The following is a 27,267-nucleotide window of genomic DNA, read 5'->3' as shown; positions in this document are numbered from 1 at the left end:
TAATCAGCAAGTGATCCATTCATTCCCTGTCGCCCATTCCCAGCTTCTGGCAAATAGAGGCTAGGGACACCATCCCTGCCCATCCTGGCTAATCATTGATGGACCTATCCTCCATGTATTTATCTAGTTTTTTTTAACCCTTTTATGGTCAAACAAATACTTTGCCTCAGGTTTTAATAAGGGTATTGAGGAGCTATGGGGTAGTGGCAGGCTGGCTAATGGAAATGAGTATGTGGTGGTAGAAATTACCACACCTGATGTGGAAGACAATTCTCAAGAAGTTTAGTGAGACCAAACTGGGTGACCCAGATAATCTCCATCCACAAATATTAAAGAAACTGGCACATGAAATCGCAAGCCCAATAGCAAGGATTTTTAATGATTCCATAAATACAGGGCATACCCTACGACTGGAGAATTGCTAATATGGTACCTATTTTTAAGAAAGGGTGGTGGGGGAGTGATCCAGGAAACTGCATGCAAGCTTGTTAGTTTGACCTCAATTGCATGCAAAGTCTTGGAACAAATTTTGAAAGATGAAGTAATTAAGGACATAGAGGTAAATGGTAATTGGGTTAAATAAAACATGGTTTTACAAAAGGTAGATTGTGCTGGACCAACCTGATCTCTTTCTTTGAGAAGATAACTGATTTTTTAGACAAAGAAAACACAGTAGATCTAGTCTACTGGAGTTCAATAAGATATTTGATACAGTTCCATATGAGAAAATATTTGTTAAATTGGAAAACATGGGGACTAATATGAGAATTCAAAGGTAGATAAGGAACTGGTTAAAGGGGTCATAGTGAAGGTGAACTGTGAGGCTGGCAGGAGGTTATTAATGGGGTTCCTCAGGGACTGGTCTTGAGACCAATTTTATTTAACATTTTCATTAATGGCCTTTGCACAAAAAGTGAGAATATGACAATAAAATTTGAAGCTGACATAAAGTTATGAGGTAGTGCCAATATAGAGGAGAACTGGAGTATCATTAAGAAGATCTTGATGACCTTGAAAACAGGAGCAATAGAAATGGATGAAATTTAATAGTGTAAAGTGCACTTTGTGACTAACAACAAGAATTTTTACTATAAAATGGAGGCTTATCAGTTGGAAGTGACAGAGGTGGAGAAAAACCTGAGTGTATTGGTTGATCACACAAGGGCTGTGAGCTGCCAATGTGATGTGGCCATGAAAAAGACTAATGCAGTCCTAGGATGCATCGGGTGTGAAGTATTTCCAGTAGAGATAGGGAAGTGTTAGTACCATTATACAAGGCACTGGTGAGACCTCATCTGAAATACTGTGTGCAGTTCTGGTCTCCCATGTTTAAAATAGATTAATTCAAACGAACAGGTGTAGGAAAAGGCTACTAGGATTATCAAAGGAATGGAAAACCTACCTTATGAGAGGAGACTAGCCTAGCCAAATGAAGGCTGAGGGTAGATATGATTGCTCTCTATACATACTTCAGAGGGATAAACACCAGGGAGGAAGAGAAGTTATTTAAGTTAAGCACCAGTGTTTACAGAAGAACAAATGGATATAAACTGGCCATCAAAAAGTTTAGGTTTGAAATGAGATGAAGGTTTCTTACCATCAGAGGAGTGAAGTTTTGGAACCGCTTTCCAAAGGGAGCAGTGGGTGCAAAAAACCTAACTGGCTTCAAGACTGGGCTTCATAAAGTTTATGGAGGGGATGGTATGATCAAACTGCCTACAATGTCATGTAGCAGATCTGCAACTGCTAGTAACAAATATCCTCAACAGCTGGTGATGGGACACTACTAGATGGAGAGATCTTTGAGTTACTACAGAGAATTCTTTTCCAGGTGTCTGGCTGTTGGGTCCTGTCAAAATACTCAGGGTACAACTGACTGCCATATTTGTGGTCGGGAAGGAATTTTCTTCTGGGTCAGATTGGCAGAGATCCCGTGGGGGTGGGTGTTCACGTTCCTCTGCAGCATGGATCATGGACCAGTTGCTGGTTTAAATTTGAGGAAATGATGGATTCTCTGTAACTTTAAGTCTTTAAATCATGATTTTAGGACTTTAATAACTCAGTCAGAGGTTGTGTGTCTATTACAGAAGTGGGTTGGTGAGGTTGAAGAGTGCAGAAGGTCAGACTAGATGATCACAATGGTCCCTTCTAGCCTTAAAGTCTGAGTTTATGAGCTTGATGGGGAAAGATGGGGGTCATGGGGGGTGAGCAGCAGCAGTAGCAGCAAGGATAGGTGCAAGGGCAGTGTCACATTTTGGAACGGCTGCTTGTCACATGATTAGTAGTTGTACTATTTAGCTGGCCTAAGGGAGGAGAACTCATTGCAAGCCAACAGACAGAGAGAGTTGAAAGAAGCAGCAGAGGGTTCAAATAGAGCAGAAGCACTATAACGCTTTGATCTTTTTAGTTGACTCAAAGTCTCGGATTATTGCGTTGATCTGGCCCCAAGGGGATGCGCATCCAGAGATCAAAAGGTGTTTTTAAAAAATCCTGTGTCTGCAAAGAGATAGCTAGGTTAATGCAAAACATGCTGAGTTTTTTTTATATATATCATGATTTACATGACTTGTGATATTGTTACTATAACTCCACAGTTTACTATGAGAAACCCGTAGGCCAAACAGCAACACAATCACATTTTGGCCTCAGATCTTTATGATCTTTCCAAACATTAAACAGGCTTTTAGCTCTATCTACCTTTAGTTATAAATGCGATTGGATTTGGATAGCAATTCTCTGTCGAATTTTCAAACTGTTTCAGAATCAATTACTTTTAAAATAATGTATAATTAAGAATATCTGCAACACCCTTTTTTGCTTTTCTCCAAACCATAGACTGAGGAACGGAAGGGCTTACACTAAATTTCAGCAATAGATTTTTGTTAAGCAAATGCTACAAATTTGAATGTTTTCATTAAGAATTAACATGATAAAACAATATTTTGTACACAGAGAAATCCCAGCTTCTCCCAGACCCAGATCCTGCTGTTGAAACTTACAGTGGTAGAGTACTAGAAATCATATCTCTTTCTAATATTTCACTATTCATTCAATCTTTAGTTTTTAAATTTGACTACTTATGCTCATTGTACAGTGCTGAGTTGTTGAACTAGCTCTTTAAGAAACACGTCAAAGGTAATTTTTAAGCAGATTTGATGTTTATTTTGATTTTTTAAAAATAAGAATTGGAACAAATGTTTAATTAAAAATACAAAATTATTTTAAAGGACTTTGTTGATAAACTTTGGGCCCAACTCCTAAAATACTTTAGTCTGCAATCTCACACTTCTTGCATGCTTCTTTTGAGGGGATGGGGGAAAAGGAGTACTTTTTCTGCTTATGTTCTGCTTTCCTTGATAAGAACAAGTTAGAATCCCATAAGTTAAGGGGTAATGGCTCAATGGCTAGACCTTTTTTCCCCCCTCTTGCTGATTTTAGAATATTAAAACAGACAGTAAAATATAACCTAATTGACTTCAATGGGCTTTAAATGTGCTTTGAATTAGGCTTGCAACCATACTTCCTTTTAAATCGCCTTAAAAAAATCTGTTAATCATATTTCTACTCTTAACAATTAAAAGATAATTAAATGAAGAAAGGGACTTAAGCTTGTACTCCAGCTTCACACTCTACATATTGTAATCTTTCAGAGCATTACAGAAATCTGTTCTCATCTCAAAACTCACATTGCAAATATCTGTACCTATAGTCACATCTGATTTATGTTTAATTTGCTATCCTTTTAATAAATAACAATTCAGGGGAAAATCAATTTTAATTTTCTTGTATTTTTTATGTTATTCACATTAATTACATCTTGCATCTGTGATTTATAAATTACCAAGAACAAGTATATCCATTTGGATATACTGGTTTTCAAAAGTATTGTAAGCACACCTAACCAACCTCAATAAAGGTGTCTACAAATTTCCAGCTAATTTAATTAAGCTTTTGGGCACCTAACCTAAAGTCAGGTTATTCGAATACTTACAAATTACATTAAGAATTTTCCTAACATTAAACTTTAGTCCAAGAGAACTGATTTTTAGAGCCAGTGATTAACAAAGAAATAATATTTGATGTTCTGAAGCTCTGTGGCCTAAGGTTGATTGGGTGTGGCATGTTATAATAATGAATGCTCTATCATCTAAAAAAGTGTGAGGATTGCCATTCTGAAATCCATTTTCTAGCCATTAATGACTGATTGTTGAGTGAGATCCTCATGCTCAGTTTCAGTTGTCCACTGCTTCTGTCCATTTTCAGCAATGTGTCGTTTTCAGTAGGAGTACAAGTCCTGTCTGCTCTGAAGATGCTGTTATTGTAGATGTGTCAGTGATCTTTGTAACAAGATGCCGAATTACAAAGTGTTATTTTTTTCCAACAATAAATGCATAATTTCTTCTATAGGAATTGTGTGCTTTCTTTATGTTGGCCTACGTTGAGAGACCTTGTGCTAGCCTCAACGTTCCCCCATACATCTGTACACTTTTTTGTGTGTGTCCTGTTTAAAAATCAATACCTTAAATTTAATGTGAGTGGTGGGAATTTGCCCCCCCAAAAAAAAAGTGCAATCCACCTCTATAAATGTTAATGAATTGGGCTCTCATTCTGTAACACAACTTGCTTTAGTTATGTAGGAATAATGGCATTTGCATCTTTTTATCAACTCACCATTATACAAAGAGCATCTTTTTCCACATTTTATTAATCAACATTTATTATTTAACACAAATTTAGTATCTTTCTTTTTAAGATGTAGTATACACTTTTGTGAGGTACTTGGGGTTTGATATTGAGCAGTTGTGGTGTTTTGTTGTGGTGTTTCTGAAATAATTTTATTTCTTAAAAAAGATACAATAATAATTCTTTTTTAATAATCAAACTAATTTAGTAAATTCAAGATGGAGGCGCTTTCCTACAGATTATGCTTCCACCTCAGAAGATGAGTTTGGATCAAACCGTAATTCCCCTAAACATACCCGTCTACGTACTTCTCCAGCCCTGAAAACCCCTCGATTGCAGAGTTCTGGGACAGCAATGCAAACTAGCAATACGTTCAAGCACAGGATCAAGGAACAGGAGGACTACATTCGTGATTGGACTGCTCATCGAGAAGAAATAGCAAGGTTTGTTTTTAAAAAATGCCTTTAAAATATCAAAGCCTTTTATCTAAACTGGTAGTGCTGAACAAATGAGCTAGTTAAATCACTGGGTGCTTCTACATATGCAATATTTCTGCATGGCTAGGTGTACAGAAATCTTGAAGCCTTGTAAAGGATAGACTATCAAAGTAGTGCTACCAGGAAACCTCTCTTGTGGAGGAAGAACAGTAGTAGTGTCTTGTGGTACACATATCCTCTGTATGATCTCCCTGTTGCATTAGTGAGTGTTACAAATGTATTTTGTTACACATTTTTCTGCCTCAGAAAATGGTTACATCTGTTTTATACTGCCTTAAAATCAGCAAGTAATAAAATCAGTTAAATGCAAAGCTGATTTGGAGGTATATTTTTTACCATATGAAAGACCGTGTTTTCACTTCTAATTTTTAGTTAATCTTGGTTTTTACTCTGCATTGAAGGAAGACTGTCAAATTAAATAATATATATTTGTCCAAAAAATCACTTCCTTTCTTGCTGGTGCCTGAGATTAATAAAGTGGTTTTAAAAAATCAAATGTACTTTCCCCCTTATTGCTATTTGCACTGCACTTTAACAATGAAAAGCAGGGCCGCCCAGAGGATTCCGGGGGCCCGGGGTCTTCGGCGGCGGGGGGCCCTTCCGTTCCGGGACCCACCGCCGAAGTGCCCCGAAGACGCGCGGCGGGAGCCCCCCGCCGCCGAATTACCGCCGAAGCGGGACCCGCCACTGAAGTGCAGCCTGGTCTTCGGCGGTAATTTGGCGGGGGGGGGTCCCCGCCGCGGGTCTTCGGGGCACTTCGGCGGTGGGTCCCGGAACGGAAGGGGCCCCCCTCCGCCGAAGACCCCAGGCTGCGCTTCGGCGGCGGGTCTCGTTTCCCCCCCGCCCCGGCCCCAGCCTCTTACCCCCGGCTCCCTCCTCAACCGGAGTCTCAGCGCCTCGCCCGACAGCTGCAGCGTGTGGCCGGCGGGGCCTGAGCTCCGTCCCGCTCAGAGCCGCGTGGTGAGGGGGCGGGGCTGGGAGCTCCACGCCGAGCGGAGGGAGCTGAGCTCAGCCCGGAGCTCCCAGCCCCGCCGCCTGACCACGCGGCTCTGAGCGGGGCGGAGCTCAGGGGCCCCGGCGGAGACTCGGCGCTTGATGCGCTGAGGCTCCAGGAGAGGGGCGGAGGCGGGAGCCTCCGCTGTTCTCTTGGGGGCTCCTGTGGAGCCCGGGGCAAATTGCCCCCTTTGCCCCCCCCCCGGGCGGCCCTGATGAAAAGCATAGTCTGTTTCACATTCTACAGTGATGCAGTGGCAAGGTTGTGAACATTTCAGAGAGACTGTTTAAATAAACTTAACTTTTTATGTATATGTTATTAAAACACTGATTAATATTCAGTTTTGTGAAACTTTTTACGGAACTTAAATTTGAGGCCTACATGACCTAATAGTGTCCTTTTAAAAACAATGTTTAATACTTTGACATCACAGCTATGAAATATTATATTTTGGTCATATGAAATATTGTTTTCCAATTCCTGGAATTAAGAAATCTGTTGTACATTTATGTAGATTATGATACATGTAAATGAGCTACATAAATATTGTAAATAAATCAAGGGACTCTGATATGATCTTGGGAACTATTAGAATGAAGCTCAAATATGCATTTTCTAGTAAGAACTTTTAAAACTTCACATACCGACCCATGGATTTCTTTCTGAGAATCCATACTAAGATAGGAGCTAAACACATATACGGGATTTGTGAAACTCAGTTATTCAGACTTAGCATACCTCTTCCTCCTCCTAAACATTGCTGCTGAACCTTCGCTTCCATGGAACAGATTTTTTTTTTTTTTTTGCACAGTTGACAGCCTTGCTGTTTTGTAAGTCAAGTTCTTGGCTTACATCAGACACTAAGGGTCTGATTCTGTTATGGAAGTCACAGATTCCATGACTTTCCTGGACCTCCGAGACTTCTGCAGTGGCAGGGCTGGACTAGCTGAGGTCCATATTTGTGCTGCTAAATTTGTGACCCTCTCTACATATAACACACAAACATCTATATTAAAAGAATATTATTAATGTTGGAAAGTCAAGCACTCAAAAGTTAAGAAATGCAAGAATTTAGGTTGCCTGTTGCTCCCAGCTCCAGCATCCCAGTCCTGCTTCCCCCAGTGCTCCCAGTCCCAATCTTTTTGTCCAGTTACTCACAGTTACCCTTTCCTGGCTCTTCATCTGATCTATTTCTCTCTCCCTCATCTCTGCATTCAAATCAAGCAACTTCCTCCTACACTCTGCTTGGGCCCAGCAGGGTGGGCATAGAGGGTATGTCTATACTGCAATGTGAGCCCAGGGTTAGTGGGACTCAAATCAACTGACTCATGTTAGGGAACCTTGGGCTTGAGCTTCTGCATTGTATTTTAACCTTATGTTTAGACTTTTCTAACCCAGGCTCAAATGTAGGGCTCTGGCGCCCTCACTGCAGTGCACAGACCCAAGTCAAAGTAGCCATATCCCAGAGTTTCTTGTGCCCCCATAGCCCAGAGTAACCCTGCCCCCAATGTAGCCACTCTAGCCCTAGGACCTAAGTGCACTGTGGGAAAATTTTACTGCCTGCCCTGCATGTTATTGGGAAGCAGCTCACTTTGCATAAGGCTTGTTTGGTTTGCACTCCATTGAAAACCCACAAGGTGCTCTGACAGTGTGCTTGCAGATCTGTAATAGAACAGAATAGGCTAACACTGACCTGAGCTGCTGCCATTCACAAAGCGGTGGGGGCAGGAGCTGTGGCTTCCCTTTTTGATTGAGTGGATTTCAGATTATTGCGGTAGAGAGGACTAAGGAAATTGTTCGATGGAATTGTGGGATACTTCCGGCTGACTCCCGAGATAAGCAAGGCTGTGTCTACATTGCAGAGCAATAGAGCTCAGACCCTGGGTCCTGGCTTAACTCAAGCTTGGAGCCTCCAGCCCTTGCAGGGTCATGGGTCCCTGGCTCTGAGCCCTGGATTAGCACAACTGCAGTGTAGATGCAAGTAGGGGGTTAGGCTTGGGGCCGGGCTCAAGCATGGGCTTACCTTGCAGCAGAGACATACCCTGAGAGCACAAGAGAGACAGGCTTTCAGTTTTATGCTGTGTAGTTGTAGCTGTGTCGATCCCAGGGTATTAGAGAGACAAGGTGAGTGAGGTAATATCTTTTATTGGACCAACTTCTGTTGGTGAGAGACACAAGCTTTGCCCAGCAGAAACAGAATCTTTCCAGACTTTTTCTAGCAAATCTCTACTGACTATTTGCAAGCTGTGATTTTTGAAAGACTTGTCATTTGGAAAAATTTGCATGGATTTTCATAGGGACAGCTAAAAGCACATCCATAACGCAAAGGCCCAGCCTCTGCTAAATTTCAAGCACAGTGGTGTCAGAGCCTCTCAAAGAAAAGGTCACCAGAATTTTTTGATATAGGTAAAACAATGTATTTTTCTCTAGCCTTTTTCTCAGAAATGGCTAGCCATTTTGGCATAACTTTTTCAGAAATGTTTAGCCTGAGGTATATACCCAGCATGGAAAATTTAGCCCAAACACTTAACATCTGAAAAAGTTATAAGCATCAGAAAATAGGCTCTTATAATGGGACAAATCTTAGTAATAGGCAGTACTGCTAGCCCCACGTCAGACCCATTTTTTTACCCTAACATAGCATATTCATATGATAAATCCGTTTTTTAAAGGTTAATGCTAAAAATGACAATATAATAGAATCATAGAATATAAGGGTTGGAAGAGACCTCAGGAGTTCATCTAGTCAAATCCCCTGCTCAAAGCAGGACCAACACCAACTCAATCATCCCAGCCAAGGCTTTGTCAAGCCGGGCCTTAAAACTTCTAAAGATGGAGATTCCACCACCTCCCTAGGTAACCCATTCCAGTGCTTTACCACCCTCCTAGTGAAATAGTGTCTTGTAATATCCAACTAAAACCTCCCCCATTGCAACTTAAGACCATTGCTTCTCGTTCTGTGATCTGCCGCCAGTGAGAACAGCCTAGCTCCATCCTCTTTGGAACCCCACTTCAGGTAGTTGAAGACTGCCATCAAATCCCCCCTCACTCTTCTCTTCTGCAGACTAAATAACCCCATTTCCCTCAGCCTCTCTTCCTAAGTCATGTGCCCCAACCCCCTAATCATTTTTCTTGCCCTCCACTGGACTCTCTCCAATTTGTCCACATCCTTTCTGTAGTGGGGGGACCAAAACTGGACACAATACTCCAGGTGTAGCCTCACCAGTGTCAAATAGAGGGAAATAATCACTTCCCTTGGTCTGCTGGCAATGCTCCTACTATGCCGTTGGCCATCTTGGCAACGAGGGCACACTGCTGACTCATAACCATCTTCTCATCCACTGTAATCCCCAGGTCCTTTTCTGCAGAACTGCTGCTTAGCCAGTCAGTCCCTAGCCTGTAGCAGTGCATGGGATTCTTTCTTCCTAAGTGCAGGACTCTGCACTTGTCCTTATTGAACCTCATCAGATTTCTTTGGCCCAATCCTCCAATTTGTCTAGGTCACTCTGGACCCTATCCCTACCCTCCAGCATATCTACCTCTCCCTCCAGCTTAGTGTCATCTGCGAACTTGCTGAGGGTGCAATTAATCCCATCATCCAGATTATTAATAAAAATGTTGAACAAAACCAGCCCCAGGACCGACCTCTGGGGGCACTCCGCTTGATACCGGCTGTCAACTAGACATTGAGCTGTTGATCACTACCTGTTGAGCCCAATAATCTTGCCAGCTTCCTATCCATCTTCTAGTCCATTCATCCAATCCATACTTTTTTTAACTTACTGGCAAGAATACTGTGGGAGCTTTCCCCATATCCACAGAGCCAGTTATCTCATCATAGAAGGCAATTGGGTTGGTCAGGCATGACTTGCCCTTGGTGAATCCATTTTGACTGTTCCTGATCACCTTCCTCTCCTCCAAGTGCTTCAAAATGGATTCCTTAAGTACCTGCTCCATGATTTTGCCGGGGACTGAAGTGAGGCTGACGGGTCTGTAGTTGCCAGTTATTCTCAATAATAGGGTTGAGAATATAAAAGTGTAAAAGCAAGGAAGTTCAAAGTTATGGTTTCTACATGTACTGTAACTAGGGTGACCAGATGAGAGATGTGAAATATCGGGACGTGGGGAGGGGGGGGGGTGCTGGCAGAGCAACAAACAAACAAAACAAAAACAAGAGCTGGCAGCAGAGGGGAAAAAACAAAAGAAAAAAGAAAAAAAAAGCCACTGGAGCATAGGAAAAATTGGTGGGAGCTGAGCACCCACCGGCAGCTCCACGCCCCGCTCCCCCACACACCAGCTCGCCTTCGCTCTGTCTCCACCTCCCCTGAGCTGACTGCCTCGTCCTGCTTCTCCCCCCTCCCTCCAGCGCTTGCATCGCCATACAGCTGATTAGCGCAAGCCTGGGAGGGAGGGGTGAGGAGGAGGAAGGCGACGTTTTTGGGGAAGGGGTGGGGTGGAGTTGGGGCGGAGCCCCCTCCGCCTGTGCGCCAGAGGGCAAAATATCGGGACAATTTGCCTCCTGACCGAATATTGGTTGGGACGCAGGACAAACAAGTAAATATTGGGACAGTCCCGATAAAATAGGGACATCTGGTCACCCTAACTGTAACTTGAACCATATTGCACATATACTGGTACAGGGATTCTCAAACTGGGGGTCAGGACCCCTTAGGGGTTCGCAAGGCTATTACATGGTGGGGTCACGAGCTGTCAACCTCCACCCCAAAACCGACTTGTCTCCAGCATTTATAATGGTACTAAATATATAAAAAAATATTTTTAATGTATAAGGGGGGGTCGCACTCAGAGACTTGCTATGTGAAAGGGGTCACCAGTAAGAAAGTTTGAGAGCCACTGTACTAGTAGATATGAAGTCATTAAACTTATCATAGGTAGTAATGTACAAGGTTATCTGTGCCAAGGGACATTTAATTGTTGTGGGAAACAAAACAGCCATAGCATTGAGATAATGTGTCTTTTTTTAGTTGAAGTGTATACATGCTTATGGACGTTTACTGCACGTAGTCGATAGAAATCTAGTGCAGTTGTTTTCAGCTTGTGGTCCACAGACCCCTGGGGGTCTGCAGAGCTTTCTAAATGGTCCACAAATGTTGACCATTAAAATAAAGTTTCAGATCCCAGAAAAGGCATTCCATTCTTCTGATCAAGCAAAAGTATGTGAATACCCCCACCTACAGGTCAAAACCCACAAATGTTGTCGTTACCATAGAAGCCCACAGTTTAGCACCCTTTCTCACACTGTGTCAAATGCTGTGCCGAGCATGTGCAACATTTAGAGTTCAATTCTGTTCAGTCAGACTTCTATGGTAGGGCATCCACAGATTGAATTTCCAAAGAGGTACACACTTCCATTTGAAATTTTTTAGGGGTCCACACATGAAAAAAGGTTGAAAACCATTGGTCTAATGTATATATTGGCATTATGAAAATATCCCTTGGGGCAGAAAGGATAATGGAGTAATTTTTGTGAGGTTTCTTAAGCACTACATATGTGATTTCATTGTTCTTTTTCCACCCCCATTCCACCCTCCCATACTAATTTACATCTCCCTAATCAGAATTTAAAGTTACGGTGTTTGTAAAAAGCCTTCTTGAGTTAGTAAGAAAATGGATTTTGGATGACCTGATGCCTATTTTTTGTCTGATCTTATTAATATCTGTTATTCATTCTTTGACTAGTTAGTCTGCTTAGGAAGCTGCAATGATAAGTATTTGATAAAGCAGTTAAATGCACAATTGAATTAGGAAAACAGATGGTAGCAACATCTACTTTCACAAGATTAATTTACTTATGGTATGAAAGGAATTTGGATAAAAGGGCTGCCATGCTTTGTCCTTTTCACGCAAATTTGTGTTGGAACAATTTTCAGTTGTTAGTTTTAAATAACTAGTTTAGTTGAAATTTGAGAGAGCTGATTAAAAACTAATGGAACAGTTTCCCAAATTCTGTAAAAAGAAAAAAGCAACCATTTTAATTCTGTATTTCACAATTTTCTGATAACTCTGCTAGCACACACATTTCCAATAATAAACTGACTCCATGTACCTTGTATCTGGTAGGATGTCAAATACTGAAAGAATTAGGTCAAATGTTTAATGTTAGAGATTATTAAAGGATGAGATAAGGGAAATGACAAGTTCTCCAGAATGCTAGATTATTCAAAGGAAAATTTTGGTTGCACGATTTTCCAGAGTAATGAGACTCTGTTATGTGAAATTGATCAATTTTTTAAAGTAATTGCTCCATTATTCTGTTCTAGTTCTGTTTAATAGTCAGGACAGATGATTGCAGCCCTTCTGTTCGTTATTATAATAACAACTTGATAGCACCTTTCATCTCAGGATTTCAAAGCACTATTTTAGAGAAGTCATTGATTTAACTGAGGCAGCATAGAATAGTAGACTAAACATGAAATCTTTCAACAGGAATCTAGCATCTAAACACTATTATGGTGGATGCATTAGAAATCCATGGAGATAGTTCCTAATTTAGTGTGTTTCTTCCGCCTGTCATAAATAATCCTTCAATAAGGATGATGAGTCTTAGTCTCTCCCCTTTCATGATGTAGTTCAGGACCTATATATTTGTGCAGTCCTCTTCTGTAATAATAGTGGCTGCAGAATTTTTTGGCAATTTTTTTCATGAAGATAAGCAGCCAAGAACAATGCCATCTGAAAACAATGCTAAAAGGAAGATGGCATAGAAAAGTTGACATTACACCTTGCTTTTTGTAATGTGTTTTGTTTAGTGCTCTAAACTTTTTATGTCCAGATAGAAATAATCGAAAATCTGAGCACTTTTGAGAATATAGCAATACAGCAACTCAGTTATTTAAAAAGAAAAATGTTGTGTGTGTGACATTGCATCTGCTGTAATGAAAACTGCCTTCTACTGCTTAGGGAATAAATTCCCCACTTCTGTTGCTCATGAAGCCCTGCGTACTTAGCCTGATTACATTTCTTTTAATTGAAAAAGTCAATTATAAGTAGAATAATGCACAAGATGGTTTGCAATTGTGACAGAACCACATTACTTGGATTTTTGAGGCACTTAGCCTTTGACCTTGGAGCTGTTTCAAAACCCAAAGCATGCAGTATTTCACAGTAATTGCACACTCCATCATCTGAAGGTCTCTTTTTATAACAATAACTGCAGCGAATAAATTTTGTATGTTTTAAATTCAGACTCTGCTGAGATTTGTTTCCTTGCTGTTTTGTTCACAATGTAGAAGAAAATTTGTTGTGAAATTAAGTACAGGTTCAAGCCTGAAAAAGGAACTAAGTAGCATACCAGATGGCATGATTTTTGTGACGCTGGGAATATGAAACCTAGTGAACTTACTGCACTGAATAACCAAAATGGTGTTGCAGAAGTTAATAGACTAGTGTTGTATCCTTCTAGCGAAGGAGTCTCCAACTTCAGCTTCGCTTCCCCCAGTTTCATTAATTGACAGCAAAATGCAAAGAAGTGGACTTTTTATACCAAGTCACAATTACAATTCCGGTGAAACTATGTTGCAGCTGCACTGGTATTTGTGACCTTATTGACTGCTTGAGGAATTAATAATTTATTACTTGCTGTGAAGTAGCATCCATTTTGGAATTGCCTAACTTCACCATGAATCCTGCAAGATCATTTGCCTTCATTTTCATATGGGCATCTGACACTGTACCATTACGGCTGTCTGGCAAGAATGCACTTGAGAGTTGAGCAGTTTGTTGGATTTTTGGATGTTTCAGTGGAGAAGTAGGACTTCGGCAGGATTATTCTATTTTCTAGTGGCCTTACTTTTGTGGTAACTGTCCCGTGGAGAATTTGCTGAATAATAGCAGTTTTATTTTCTACCTTTTAAAAAACATGTTTTTACATATTTATATGAACTGTAAAACTAAAAATAAATTTGAGTTAATCCCAGAAATATGTGCTGAATGCTCATAGTAACTAGGCTGTAGTGAGCATCTGGTGAGTGAATGTTTTTCACTTTTCAACACTGTTAACATTTATTTACATGCAAAAAGTTCAGCATATTTCTTGGGTTAATTTAATTTTTGCTTTAGCTTTACACTTCTGTGTAAATACAGTAAATGATAATTTGAGATTTGAGTGTTTAAGAATATTTTCAGCAGGGTATTGCTCACATTGTATCTATTTTCTGTTCATTCATGCAAGCTGTAAAATTGCATTGTTCCATGGAATTGTGCTTGTCAATGGTGAACTGTCTAATATGGTGTTGCAATATTGCGGTTTGACTGGAAATGTGTTAATTATGTTTGCTATTCTAATTTAACTACTGTTCTCAATGCTAAATTCTCTACCTCTAGATCAGTGGTGTCCCATCATTTCATCCTTAGGGACAAACATATTTCAAAAAAGTTAGTGGTCCTCTATCAATATTTAGGTGCAGATTCTCTGCCCTGTTCATTTCCTAGCAAAGGGAATGAGAATCCCTGGTGGGCATAGAGCCAGCATAGCTGATTTTTATGCATCATTCCTCTCAGCCACTGGAAAGGGAAAGGGATTAACTGAAGTGCACAGACATAAACTACTATTCCAACCTGGCTTCCTAAGAGGACTGCTGAAAGCTGGCACAAGTTTCTGTTCTAATCTGGGCTGGCTCATAGAATCAGTGAGCCATAACTGATGGTTGTCTCTCAGCTTTTCCCCTTTCCCTGGCTTATGGACAGCTCTGGCTCTGTTGGGGAGGGGAGCAATCCTTTGACAAGAGTGCCATTAGGCTCCTCAGGCTCCTATAATGTGCTCCCACAGTCTAGCAGGCAATGGAGCAGCCAGAGCTACTCTCTCCCCTGCTCCTTGTGATGCAGCAGATGTCCAGCAGAAGAGCAGCTATGGCAGAGAAAAGACAACAGCTGTTCAGAGCACTCCGATCACACAGTAGAACTGCTCTTGGGGCTGCAGGTGAAGCAGTGGGAGACGTTTTGGGAAGCAGTGTGTCCTTCTGCCTCCTTGTAGCAATGAGCTTGATTTAAAAACTTCACTTTAAAAATTGCAGTGCACAGCTTAGCAAACACATTTTCACTTCATAATCAATTACATATTTTCTTCTTAGCATGGCTTCACCCAAGAGCCACAACTTAGAACCTCAAGAATACAGGTTGGACACTGCTGCTCTAGGTATATGGTATTGGGAGAATGTAACGTTGTCTTTAAAATTATTACCAGGATCAGTCAAGACCTGGCTCTCATCGCACGGGAAATCAACGATGTAGCAGGAGAGATAGATTCAGTGACTTCATCAGGCACTGCTCCGAGTACCACAGTAAGCACTGCTGCCACCACCCCTGGCTCTGCCATAGACACTAGAGAAGAGGTAGGAGATCTTCATGGAGAAATGCATAAGGTTCTTTCTTTTCTTTATTTCTTTTGCTTTTAGCCTTTTGCATAGCTTTTTTAGTTATTCCCACCCAGCCTGTTTGCATGAATCTCAGCATTCTCTTCTTTTGATTTAAGATTCCTTAATCTTTTAACAAAAATCAGTAAGCACAAAAATCAGTCTATGAACACAGATCACTAAAGTGGTCACCCAAACTGTTCATATTGTGTGTCTGTTTTCACTATTTAAACACTAGACATTGTGCTTTTCACTTCTTACTTGTCCACAGCCTTAGATACCAGTGAGTAGTATTACTACTTTTAAAGATTTTAGTGTGTATACACAATATATGGTGTGTGCAATATATACATATAGTATAGCTATTTCAGATAGAAAAGTCCTTGTATTCACAGAAGATACAGACATTTTCCTGTTAGCATTTAAATATATAAGTAGCATGGCTTAACAATAATTTTAGCTCTACATCCGCAATATATAATTTTAAAAAATAGCTTGAATTAGGTTTGCCTTGTGCTGCAGTTTAATTTTTCTCTTCTTGGACTTTCTCTGGAGTGCTGTGTATTACATTGTACTAACTAACTTGTTTTAGTCATCATCACAAGGTCTAATGCTGGTAAATATGTTAAAGATGACTTAAAAATCACTCACCTTCTACCATATTACCATTCAGATAGTTTTTTGTAAATGTTTACTTTTGGTTTTGTTCTTTCTTGTATTGTTCCCCTCAAAATATGTCTAATCATTTTTGTGTAAGTAAGGTTTGGTTAACACATTAATCGACTGTGTTCATTCTGAGACTGTCTTTTTTTCGTGAAAAAAGATATAAACAATGGCAAGAAACATGCCTTGCATGTGCAGTGTAATTGACTAAACCCATTTAATTGTTGTAATTGTCTCTTAGAACCCCAACTAAACTTCAGCATAACATAAATATGCATTTACTCAGATACATTTAAATCATGTCTTACATTTCACTGAATAAGTATGCTTCCCTTTTCCTTTTTTGTTTAGTATTATTAAATTGTGCAGTAAATATATAATACTGTAGGTGGCAGTATCTCATTGAAGTAGATGTAGACTCTGTAACGTGACTAATCTGTCTGAAAAAGACTAAAATACTCAGTGACTTGCAAAAAAATCTTCCTTTTCATTAGTTTCATAGAAATCTGCCATTAAGTGTAATTTGTGAAGAGAACCTTTTGTGAAGAGAAAAACAATTACTCTAATCACTTATAGTCAGCATTGGTAAAAGTATGAGTAAAAGGTTTACCATTGCCAGTTTAAGTGACTGGAATTTCATTTTTTATGCTCACTACATGATATCTATATATAGAGAAATCCTTTCCATCTGGCAATCTAATTTTATAGCCATGAATTTCTGATTTTGGAAAATAGCCATCTGTTTACTAGACACACTATCATATAATACACATACAACTTATAATATATAGGAAAACAGAATATTTGATTTTATCACGGAAATCTACTTTAGAGGAAAAATTTCAGTCTCATCTTGAAGCCCATGTACTATATGTATCCAGAAGGTTTCATAAGCTGCCTATTTTTCATTAAATGTATTTAATTTTTTTTTGCTCTTTCAGCTGGTTGACCGTGTATTTGATGAAAGTCTGAACTTCAGAAAGATTCCTCCATTAGTTCATGCCAAACCACCAGAGGGGAACAGTCGGTCTAATGATTCTAGGCCTCAGTTAACAGATGCTCTTGATCCTCCAACAATTACACGGAGGAGAACGTGGAGCAGAGATGAGGTGAGTATGCACCAGTGTTCCTGTGTAGTAATATGCTTACGTGTCATCACTTTTTACCATTCTAGATACAAAATTTACTTGCCCACCTGCTTCCATAGGTTGCAATAATGGTGGGAAAAAAACAGTGATATATTACTTTTTTACCTAGAAAGAGATAGAGAGCTTGCTGTATGTGTCCTGGGTAGGCTATTAAAATTTTCCAATACTGTATTTATTTGGAAAGAGTAATAATTAGAACATGAACACAATAAAAAAATTTACACTCAAATCAGTCATTCATTTTTTTTAAAGCAAATCACACTACTTTGTTGTAATGGCACCGATCTATTTTATAGGTACAACCAGGAAGCTTGAACTGTGAATTCTGTGTGATTTCACTGTCATCTCAGGCAGGGAATGTATGAAGTGAGACTCATAATGTCTGGTGTTGTCAGAGTGCTTAAAAAAGACATAATAAACAATCAGCATTGATTTCAGTGCCATTTCAGAGATCAGCTTGGTAGATAAGAAAGGGGAGATTATTTAGTTAATGAAAATTGGTTATGAAACATCGTAAACTTAACCTGCTCTTAGCCTTATTTTAAAATATGCACAGAGAAGTGCAGTTTCATATAATATGTGCATATAGACTTATTTATTTTCATAATTATGTTTTACAGAATCAGACACAAACATTATCCCTTTCTTTCTCTTGTAGCTTACCTAAATTGCTCCACCCTATTTTTAAAAAAAAAAAGTTGAGAAATTCTGCTTGTTGGCTGACATACTGTAGGATTCTGTTGTATACTCAAGTGCACATGATTGATGTTCTAATCTGATTTGTCATGGAAAGCCCAAAGCTGTTCTTTCTCCACAATGAACAAGGAGATGCTTTTCTCGCATAAAAAATATATTTTAACATTCCTATGAATCCACTATGCATAATTTTAAATTGACATTTCCTTCAGAAGTGTTTGTCCTGTTACTAAAGATCATCTTCATCTTTAAGTCTCTGTTCACGGATGCCCACAATAATATGTACACATGCTGAACTGAAAGGATTTAAGATCTTGTGATCCTACCCCACTGTTCCTGTTTTTCCTATCTGCCCATTGGATTCAGGAGCCATATCTCAGCTTTGGCTGTGTTTTTACAGTTGAGTTAATTTGTTTGTTCTATTTACATTTAAGTGCTTCCTTATGGGGTCCCTCTTGTTGCGTGCATAGCCTCTACCATTTGCCAAGCCCTTTAGTGAAATGACACTGTCTTCCTCTCTAGTCCTAACATCCTCCCTGCTAGTTCCTATCTGTCCTTTCTTTTCTAGACTGAATTGCCTTTGTTTAGACATATGTGGTTTGGCATCTTCCTTGAAGGGGCTTCAGTGAGGAACCATCGTACTCCTATATCCCTCTTTCTCAAGAATCTTCACAACATTATATTCTTTCACTGGATTGGTAGGAGAATTGGACCTTGAGATCTTTATATCTACTTTCTTAGAGGATGCGCTTTTCTCACATAGGTCTTTCCCTGAGGATGATGTTGAAATGATCTGGAAAAAGAGTTACACAGTGAAGTGGCAAAATTTGCAGATGATACAAAACTACTCAAAATAGTTAAGTCCCGGGCAGACTGCCAAGAGCTACAAAAGGATCTCTCAAAATTGGGTGACTGAGCAACAAAATGGCAGATGAAATTCAATATTGATAAATGCAAAGTAATCCAAATACATTGGAAAACATAACCCCAGCCATACATATAAAATGATGGGGTCAAAATTAGTGGTTACCACTCAAGAAAGAGATCTTGGAGTCATTGTGAATAGTTCTCTGAAAACATTCAGTCAATGTGCAGCAGTCAAAAAAGCGAACAGAATGTTGGGAATCATTAAGAAAGGGATAGATAATTAGAAAATACCATATTACCTCTATATAAATCCATGGTACGCCCACATCTTGAATACTATGTGCAGGTGTGGTCACCCCATCTCAGAAAAGATACATTGGAATTGGAAAAGGTTCAAAAAAGGGCAACAAAAATGATTAAGGGTATGAGGAGAGATTAATAAGACTGAGACTTTTCAGCTTGAAAAAGAGACAACTAAGGGGGGCTATGATTGAGGTCTATAAAATCATAACTAGTGTGGAGAAAGTAAATAAGGAAGTGTATTTACTCCTTCTCATAACACAAGAACTAGGGGCCACCCCACATTAAATTAATAGACAGCAGGTTTAAAACAAACAAAAGGAAGTATTTTTTCACACAGCGAACAGTCAGTCTGGAATTCTTTGCCACAGGATGTTGTGAGGGCCAAGACTATAACAGGGTTCATGAAAGAACTAGATACATTCATGGAGGATAGGTCCATCAATGGCTATTAGCCAGGATGGGCAGGGATGGTGTCCCTAGCCTCTGTTTGCCAGAACCTGGGAATGGGTTACAGGGGATGGATTGCTTGATGATTAGTGTTCTGTTCGTTCCCTCTGGGGCACCTGGCATTGATCACTGTCAGAAGACCAGATACTGGGCTAGATGGACCTTTGGTCTGACCCAGTATGGCTGCTCTTCTGTTCTTATTGTCATAACCCATTAGCCTTAAGATTAGATTTGTTGTTGTTTTATATTTAAACTTCTTAAGTAGATAGTTCCCTTAGAGTTATCTGATTTCATTTGCTTTTCTCCACACTTTGAGCTTGTAATTTCGGCATGTATCTCACTGTGGTATCTTTTGGATCATGTGCAGTTACTTTTAGCTCCTGTTAGGCTGAATGACTTACATTTTGAAATGTGGTTAAGTGATTTGCTTTGTCTTTAAAATAGGGTTGTTGGGTTTTTTTGAGGCACTTTTAGTTATATATCTAATTATATATTTTCTCATTGTGTTTTCCTGTAAAACTCCTGGATACTGATGATTATTGTAATGTAAATTAATAAATATAATATCTGAACTTAAATAAAAAGTATTTGGTAGTGTCTCCCTAGTCTGATTAAAAAGTTAGATAATAGAAATTATCTTGGACATGAGCATTGTCAAAGGGCAGCAAAGTGACTGAAAAACTAAGGAGAGAGTAATGATTAATGTGTTGACCCAAAGCCCATTGAAATCAATGGAAAAACTCTCATTGACTCAAGCAAGTTTTGGATCTGGCCCAACAGCTTTGCAGTAAAGCCACAGATTGATACCTAGTTGAGGTGTCACTGATGTCAGTGTTGAGGCCAGTTTTAACATGTTTTAACACTTCAAACTCTCTTCTTCATCTGTATGAAGCAGTCATGCCTCCTCCTCCATCCCTGGTGGATGATTTTAAATACTTCCAGGACCTGGTCAAGAGAGTTGCAGACTCCCTGCAGATACCCCTCAAGGAGGTGACAGAGCCCCATCATAAACTGCTCGATATCCTCCACTCACCCTTATCGGCCTGCATAGCCTTGCCTGTTAATGAGGCACTTCTGGACCCAGCAAAGATCATCTGGCACACCCCCTACACTCCTATTCAACCTACATGCTAAAGAGCAGATAAGAGGTATTATATCCCGGCAAAGGATTCAGAATTTTTATTTTCCCATCCCTCACCTAACTCCTTGGTAGTGGAGGCAGCGAATGAACATGGTAGGTAGGACCGTGCTAAAACCACGCCTCATGACAAAGATCACAAGCGTCTGGACCAACTGGGGAGGAAGTCTTATTCCTTGGCCTCCTTACAGTTTAGAACCACCAGTTATCAAGTGTTAATAGCAAAGTACAATCACATGAATTATATACCAAGCTGAACTCTTTTGTGGACCATCTGCTGACGGAACACAGGGAACAGTTCAGGGCAATTATTGTAGCGGGCCAACTACTTGCCAGGACAACCCTACAAACCTCCCTTGACAACACTGATATCACCATCCATTTGATTGCTACAGCAGTGGTAATGAGAAGAGCTTCCTGGCTCCAACTCTCTGAATTCCCAAAAAAGGTCCATAGTACAGTAGAGGACCTTCCTTTTGATGTGTCTAAGTTCTTTGCAGATAGCACATTCAAGTCTCTGCGAATATTGAAGGATTCTAGAGCTACCTTGCATTCTCTTGGTTTTTATACACCCACCCACAAGAGAAAACTCAGCAAGTCCAAAATGGCCCAGAGATCCTACTATATCCAAATCCTTACCTCTCAGGGGTCCTATGAGTCACACCAAAAGAGGCAGAGATTGCAGAGAACAAAATCATCCACTCTCAGCCTCAAGCCTTGCACCCGTTTACCTCCAAGCAGCAATGTTTTATCGGTTGTTTGAGGGCCTGAATTACCATCCTCATCCTCTTTAGCTGCACCAGTTCACTAGCCTTCCTCCCTTTGGTTACTGTCTTCACCACCTCAGGTGAGCCTGGGAATCAATTGCTACGGACAAGTGGGTTTTGGAGATCAGCTGCATGGGATACACCATCCATTTTACTTCACTTCCACCGGTGAACCCCCTCCCCCCATTTCAGGGATCCCTCTCAGGAGAGCTTGCTTCGTCAAGAAATAGACACTGTCTTACACTTGGGAGCTGTAGAACCAGTCCCCATGCAGCACAGAGGGAAGGGTTTTTATTCCAGGTACTTCCTGGTACGAAAAAGAGTGGAGGTTGGAGATCCATCCTACACCCGAGGCTACTCAAGATCTACATGAAGGCAGAAAAATTAAAAATGGTGATGTTTGCAGTGATAATTCCATCACTAAAGCAAGGGGGTTGCTTTTCAGCTCTTGACCTTCAAGACACACATTTCCACATCGTTATCCAACCATTCCAAAAACAATTCCTACATTTCACGGTCAGCCAGGACCACTTTCAAAACCAAGTGATCCCCTTCCGTCTCATCTGCCCCAAAAGTCATCTTGGTGGAAGTGGCACAACTCTGCAGGAAAGATATCTTAGTATTCGGAATTGGTGCATACACAACCAGATCCCCATCACAGCAGCCTATCTCCTGGGTGTTCAGAACATGACCACAGAAGCACTCAGCAGACACTTCTTCCAAGACCACAAATAGGAAATAGACCCCAGCATATTACACCACATAGTCCGTCAATGGGGCACCCCTCAGACAGACTAGTTTGCCACAGAGTCGAACAAGAAATGCACCCACTTTGGCTTGACGGGTGGACTGGGTCACCAGTCCCTGGGGGATGCTTTCCACCTTCAGTGGGCATCAATCCTAGTGTATGCATTCCTGCTAACTCCTCTAATGGCCAAAGTTATGCTCAAAATAAAGGAAGACAGATCCAGAGTCATTCTAATAGTTCTGACTTGGCCCAGGCAAATATAGTTTCTGTACGTGATACAGCTGGCTTGTTTATTCTCTGAATACTCTTCACACCACCCCCACATCTCCTCTCCCAGGAGGGCAGGAAGATTCTTCATCCCAATTTCATGATGCTTCATCTGAAAGCATGATTGATGAATGGCTCATGGAACTAGACTTCAATGTGGTCCTTAAATGCCTCTCAAGACCTTCCTTTGAACCTGCACTGCCTCATTTCTTAGAGAAGACTGCATTCTTGATAGCCATCCCTTCGGCACAATGGGTTGGAGAAATGGCAACCCCTCCCCTGCACTGTTTAAGGACAGGGTCATGCTGTGGCCCTACCTGAAATTATTACATAAAGTTTCTTCCTAGTTCCATATCAGTCATCCCATTCACCTGCCTGTTTTCCACCCCAAACTGCATCTAAATCACCAGGAGGCACTGCTACACTCCCTTGTCATCAGGAGAGCCTTGGCCTTCTAGCTAGATAAGACAAAGCCCTTCAGAGAGACCCATAGGTTACTCGCCTTATTAGCAGATAGAGACTGCCAGCCCTTTTGACCTAACCAGAGTGCATTTCCAAATGCATATCAGGATGCATTAACTCTTTGTTTGAGTTTCACAATACTGATCCACCGTCAGATAAATGTACTCATTCTGCAAAGTCCATTGTCACTTCTAATGCCTTCTTCAAGAACAGGGTGATTACTGAAATCTGTAAAGCTGCTACTTGGGCATCTATACATATGTGCATTGAACACTCTGCTATAATTCCCAACTCTACCTCTGATACTCTGTTTGGCTCTGCTGTACTTTCCTCCGTACTGGACTTGACTCAGAAGCCCCCTTCACCTTAGAGGATACTGCTCAATAGTCACCTAGAACAGAGCACTTGTAGGGATGCTACTCGAAGAAGAAATGGTTACTTGCCCTGTGCAGTAACTGTGGTTCTTTGAGATGCATGTTCCTACTGGTGCTACACTTTTTGCCCCTCTGTTTTGGAGCTCTCTGCCATGGACCTTCACAGAAAAGAAGGAACTGAGGGTGGTTTGCCCACACGGTGCTCTATAACAATGGCACGGGGCACAAAACTAATTAACACGCATGCATGGACCTAATGGACACTGCTATGAGAAATCTCCAACCAAAGACACAAGGGGGCATTAGTGCATCTAGAGTGGAGTACCATAGGGACACGTGTCTGAAAGAACCACAGTAACTGCACAGGGTGAGTAACCATTTCTTCAGATACCAGGGTGATAGGAACACTGTAAAGTCTAGATGATGTCTATCTTGGATACTAAACAAAGTAATGACTATTGAGTTGCATAAGTAAATTATTTCACTCAGAGGCCTGAGTTTAATTTCTACCATAGATTACAAGTGAAAATTAGTTTGTTCTCAAGTTCATTTCTGTTTGCACACATCACTGAATCATCACACAGCTCACTATGATTGGCAGCTGTTGCACTAAAGAGGACAATAACAACAACAGTAGTGTTTCAGGTTAGGAGTGAAGTAAACTGGAAGAGCTTTGTGTAAAAACCTGCACAGTGCTTGATTATAGTCGGCCCCGTACAACCCAGATGTATTAATTCCTCATGTTAATGAACAGTAAATTTATAGGCAAATTCTTGCCAAAGCGAAGTGGGAAGAGGAATACAAAATCTTTATTTCAAAATGTGCAAAATTGTTTGTATCTCAGTATTTAATTCTCAGTGCATTGCTAATTTTTCCATTTTTAAATAATTATTCCAGGTCATGGGAGACAGCTTGCTATTATCCTCAGTCTTCCAGTTTTCTCGAAAGATAAGACAATCGATAGACAAAACAGCTGGCAAAATCAGGTAGGACATTTTTTTATTTTCTTCACTCAGAGTTTCTTTCTTAGATTCACATTCCAGATAGTAGCAGTAAAATGCAGAATGCATGGTAGATCAAGTATATTGGTACACTTATCTACTTAAAAAGATACTATTGCTTAAACTTCTCGGTGGTCAAGGGAAAATTTTGACTGTTGAAATGAATTAATTCCCTGTTGGGAAAGGAATGACTGCTTATGGAAATTATGCACATGATTTGAACAAGGATAGAGAAAACTGTGGCAAACCCTAAAGGGAAGTAGCAAGATCTGTCATAACTTGAACAAAGGAGCTATTCTTCTGTTCTTGCTTACAGTATTCCCAACTGCTGTGCAAAATGTCTAATCTCCACCCAAATGCATTTAAATTCCAATTCATTGTGAAGCTTTCCTGCAATATCTTTTGTGCAAGAAGTCCAGCCTCAGATATTTTTTCATTTTACTGACAGAAAACTTTATTAACAGTCAGTTAAGGTTGCTTATCAGTGCGTTCCTTGTTCCTTTCCAGAATTTAGAAGTTAAACTTTTGAAAATCATGAAATTCAAAGTTAAGGCAGTGGCACCCACACAACTTTAACTTTGCCCCCATGGAGATGGCAGTAGGCACTGGAAATATAACTTACCCTTACCCATGTATATCAAAATCTGCCATTTTCTATCTGCGCAACACAGTTAGTATCGGCAGGTTACTGGACCTCATGTTGACATCTCTGAAGGGTTGCAACTATAGCTACTATTTTATAGTTTGTGGATTATGCAGGAGGTTTGACTGGATGATCACAATGATCCCTTTTGCCCATACTGTAGGATTCTAGAATCTATTCAAGAGTTTTAAAAATCTGTTTGCAATTTCCATCAACACTGTTCTTCAACCTCCTATGTGAGCCTCATCTCTTAGGGAGGGTTATGTTCCCGTAATTTCCTTGAGACGATTCCTTAGGGTCATAATCAAAGGATGAAATCGTGAAGTTTTTCTTGTACTTACTACAGCTATTTTAAAGTAGGTTAAAAACTATCTGACAGTCTCTAACAGTGGACTTTTCATATTGTCAGTCTTTCAGATGTGTGTGTGCATCAGTATCATGGCTACAAGCAGCATGCTAAGAAAGGCGTATTGAATTGATTGTCTGTAATCATTGTCTGGTGTTCTCCTCCTCCACTTTCATCCTGGACCATCTCCAGTCCAGCTTCTGCCCTCTACACTCCACTGAAATGGCTTAGATCCAGTACTTCATCTTCATCCTCCTCAACCTGTCAGCCACCTTTGACACAGTTGACCATGCTTTTCTTCTTAATATTTTGTTCTCTCTTGGCTTCCAGGACTCAGTCCTCTTCTGGGTCTCCTCCTATCTATCTAATAGTTTCTTCAGTGTGTTGTTAGGAGGATCCTCTTGAATCCCCCGCTTTCAGCTTTTGGGGATGGGCCTGGGGGAAGGTTCCCCACAGGGCTCTGTTCTTGGTCTCCTTCTCTTCTCTCTGCATAATCTTATTCACAAACATTGCTTCAGCTATCTTCTTTATGCCAAGGACTCAAATCTGCCTCTCTACTTTGATATGTCCAAACTAAGATCTATCCAAACTAATATCTTGCCCTGTCTCTCTGACATCTCTTCATGGATGTCCAGCTTAAGCTCCACCTGGCCAAACATAACTGCTAATATTTTTCCCCCAAGCCCTCTGTGATGGGTTTGCTCACAGAGATCCCCTTGGGACTGTCAGCTGACGTGCTGAAGTTACCTCTGAGCCCATTTTCCCTGCCAGCTTGAGACTCCAGAGCCCTGCCTTGTTGAGCCAGACATGTTAGCCTACTGCAACACAGACCCAGGTCTGGTCCACGCCCCCAAAGCACCAGACTTTAACCAAAAACTGCTCAGCAGGTCACCCAGACATCCAGTTCTCAATGGGATCCAAACCCCAAATAAATCTGTTTTACTCTGTATAAAGCTTATACAGGGTAAACTCATAAATTGTCCACCCTCTATAACACTGATAGAGAGAGATGCACAGCTGTTTGCTCCCCCAGGTATTAATCACTTACCTGGGTTTACTAATAAACAAAAGTGTTTTTTTAAGTAGGATTTAAGTGGTTTCAAGTAATAACAGACAGAACAAAGTAAGTCACCAAGATAAATAAAGCAAAAACACGCAAGTCTAAGCCTAATACATTAAGAAACTGATTACAGGTAAAATCTCACCCTCAGAGATGTTCCAATAAGCTTCTTTCACAGACTAGACTCCTTCCTAATCTGGGCCCAATCCTTTCCCCGGTACAGTCCTTGTTAGTTCCAGCAGACATCTTAAGTGGAAAGTAGGGGTGTTCTCATGACAGCAGCCCCCTTCGTCTATTCCATCCCCTTCTATAGCTTTAGCACAAGGCAGGAATCTTTTGTCTCTCTGGGTTCCCACCCCTCCTTCTAAATGGAAAAGTACCAGATTTAAGATGGATTCCAGTATCATGTGACATGGTCACATGTCCTGTGAGACCTCATTCTTCATTACCCACAGGCTGGCCCACTCCTACACAGGAAGGCTTACAGGTAAATAAACCATCTACAACAATTGTCCTAGTCAATGGGAGCCATTAGGATTCTAAACCACCATTAATGGCCCACACTTTGCATAATTACAGTAGGACTTCAGAGATATACTTCATATTTCTAGCTTCAGATACAAGAATGATACATGCATATAAATAGGATGAACACACTCAGTAGATTATAAACTTTGTAATGATATCGTACAAGAGACCTTTTGCATAAAGCATATTCCAATTACATTATATTCACATTCAAAGCATATTTTCATAAAACATATGGAGTGCAATGTCACACCCTCTCCTCCC

At 40.5% G+C, this 27,267-nt stretch overlaps 1 protein-coding gene across 9 annotated transcripts in view; it reads left to right on the top strand.

The window, feature by feature from the left end:
- CEP170 (centrosomal protein 170) overlaps positions 1-27,267 on the top strand; it is a 199,841-nt gene that overhangs the window by 156,583 nt on the left and 15,991 nt on the right. For 2 of the 9 annotated variants that reach the window (XM_045008465.1, XM_045008473.1), the window contains 5 exons: positions 2,953-3,003; positions 4,892-5,126; positions 15,377-15,554; positions 17,150-17,317; positions 24,323-24,411. In XM_045008465.1, coding sequence (XP_044864400.1) covers positions 2,953-3,003; positions 4,892-5,126; positions 15,377-15,554; positions 17,150-17,317; positions 24,323-24,411 — 721 coding nt within the window. The remainder of the gene's footprint in view (positions 1-2,952; positions 3,004-4,891; positions 5,127-15,376; positions 15,555-17,149; positions 17,318-24,322; positions 24,412-27,267) is intronic. The other 7 variants (XM_045008470.1, XM_045008471.1, XM_045008467.1 and 4 more) reach the window with 7 other exon arrangements.

This window comes from Mauremys mutica, chromosome 3 (assembly GCF_020497125.1).
Source record: "Mauremys mutica isolate MM-2020 ecotype Southern chromosome 3, ASM2049712v1, whole genome shotgun sequence".
In the NCBI taxonomy this organism is placed as follows: Eukaryota; Metazoa; Chordata; order Testudines; family Geoemydidae; genus Mauremys; species Mauremys mutica.
The sequence above is the reverse complement of the archived record's forward strand: the minus strand, read 5'-3'. Positions and strand labels throughout refer to the sequence as shown.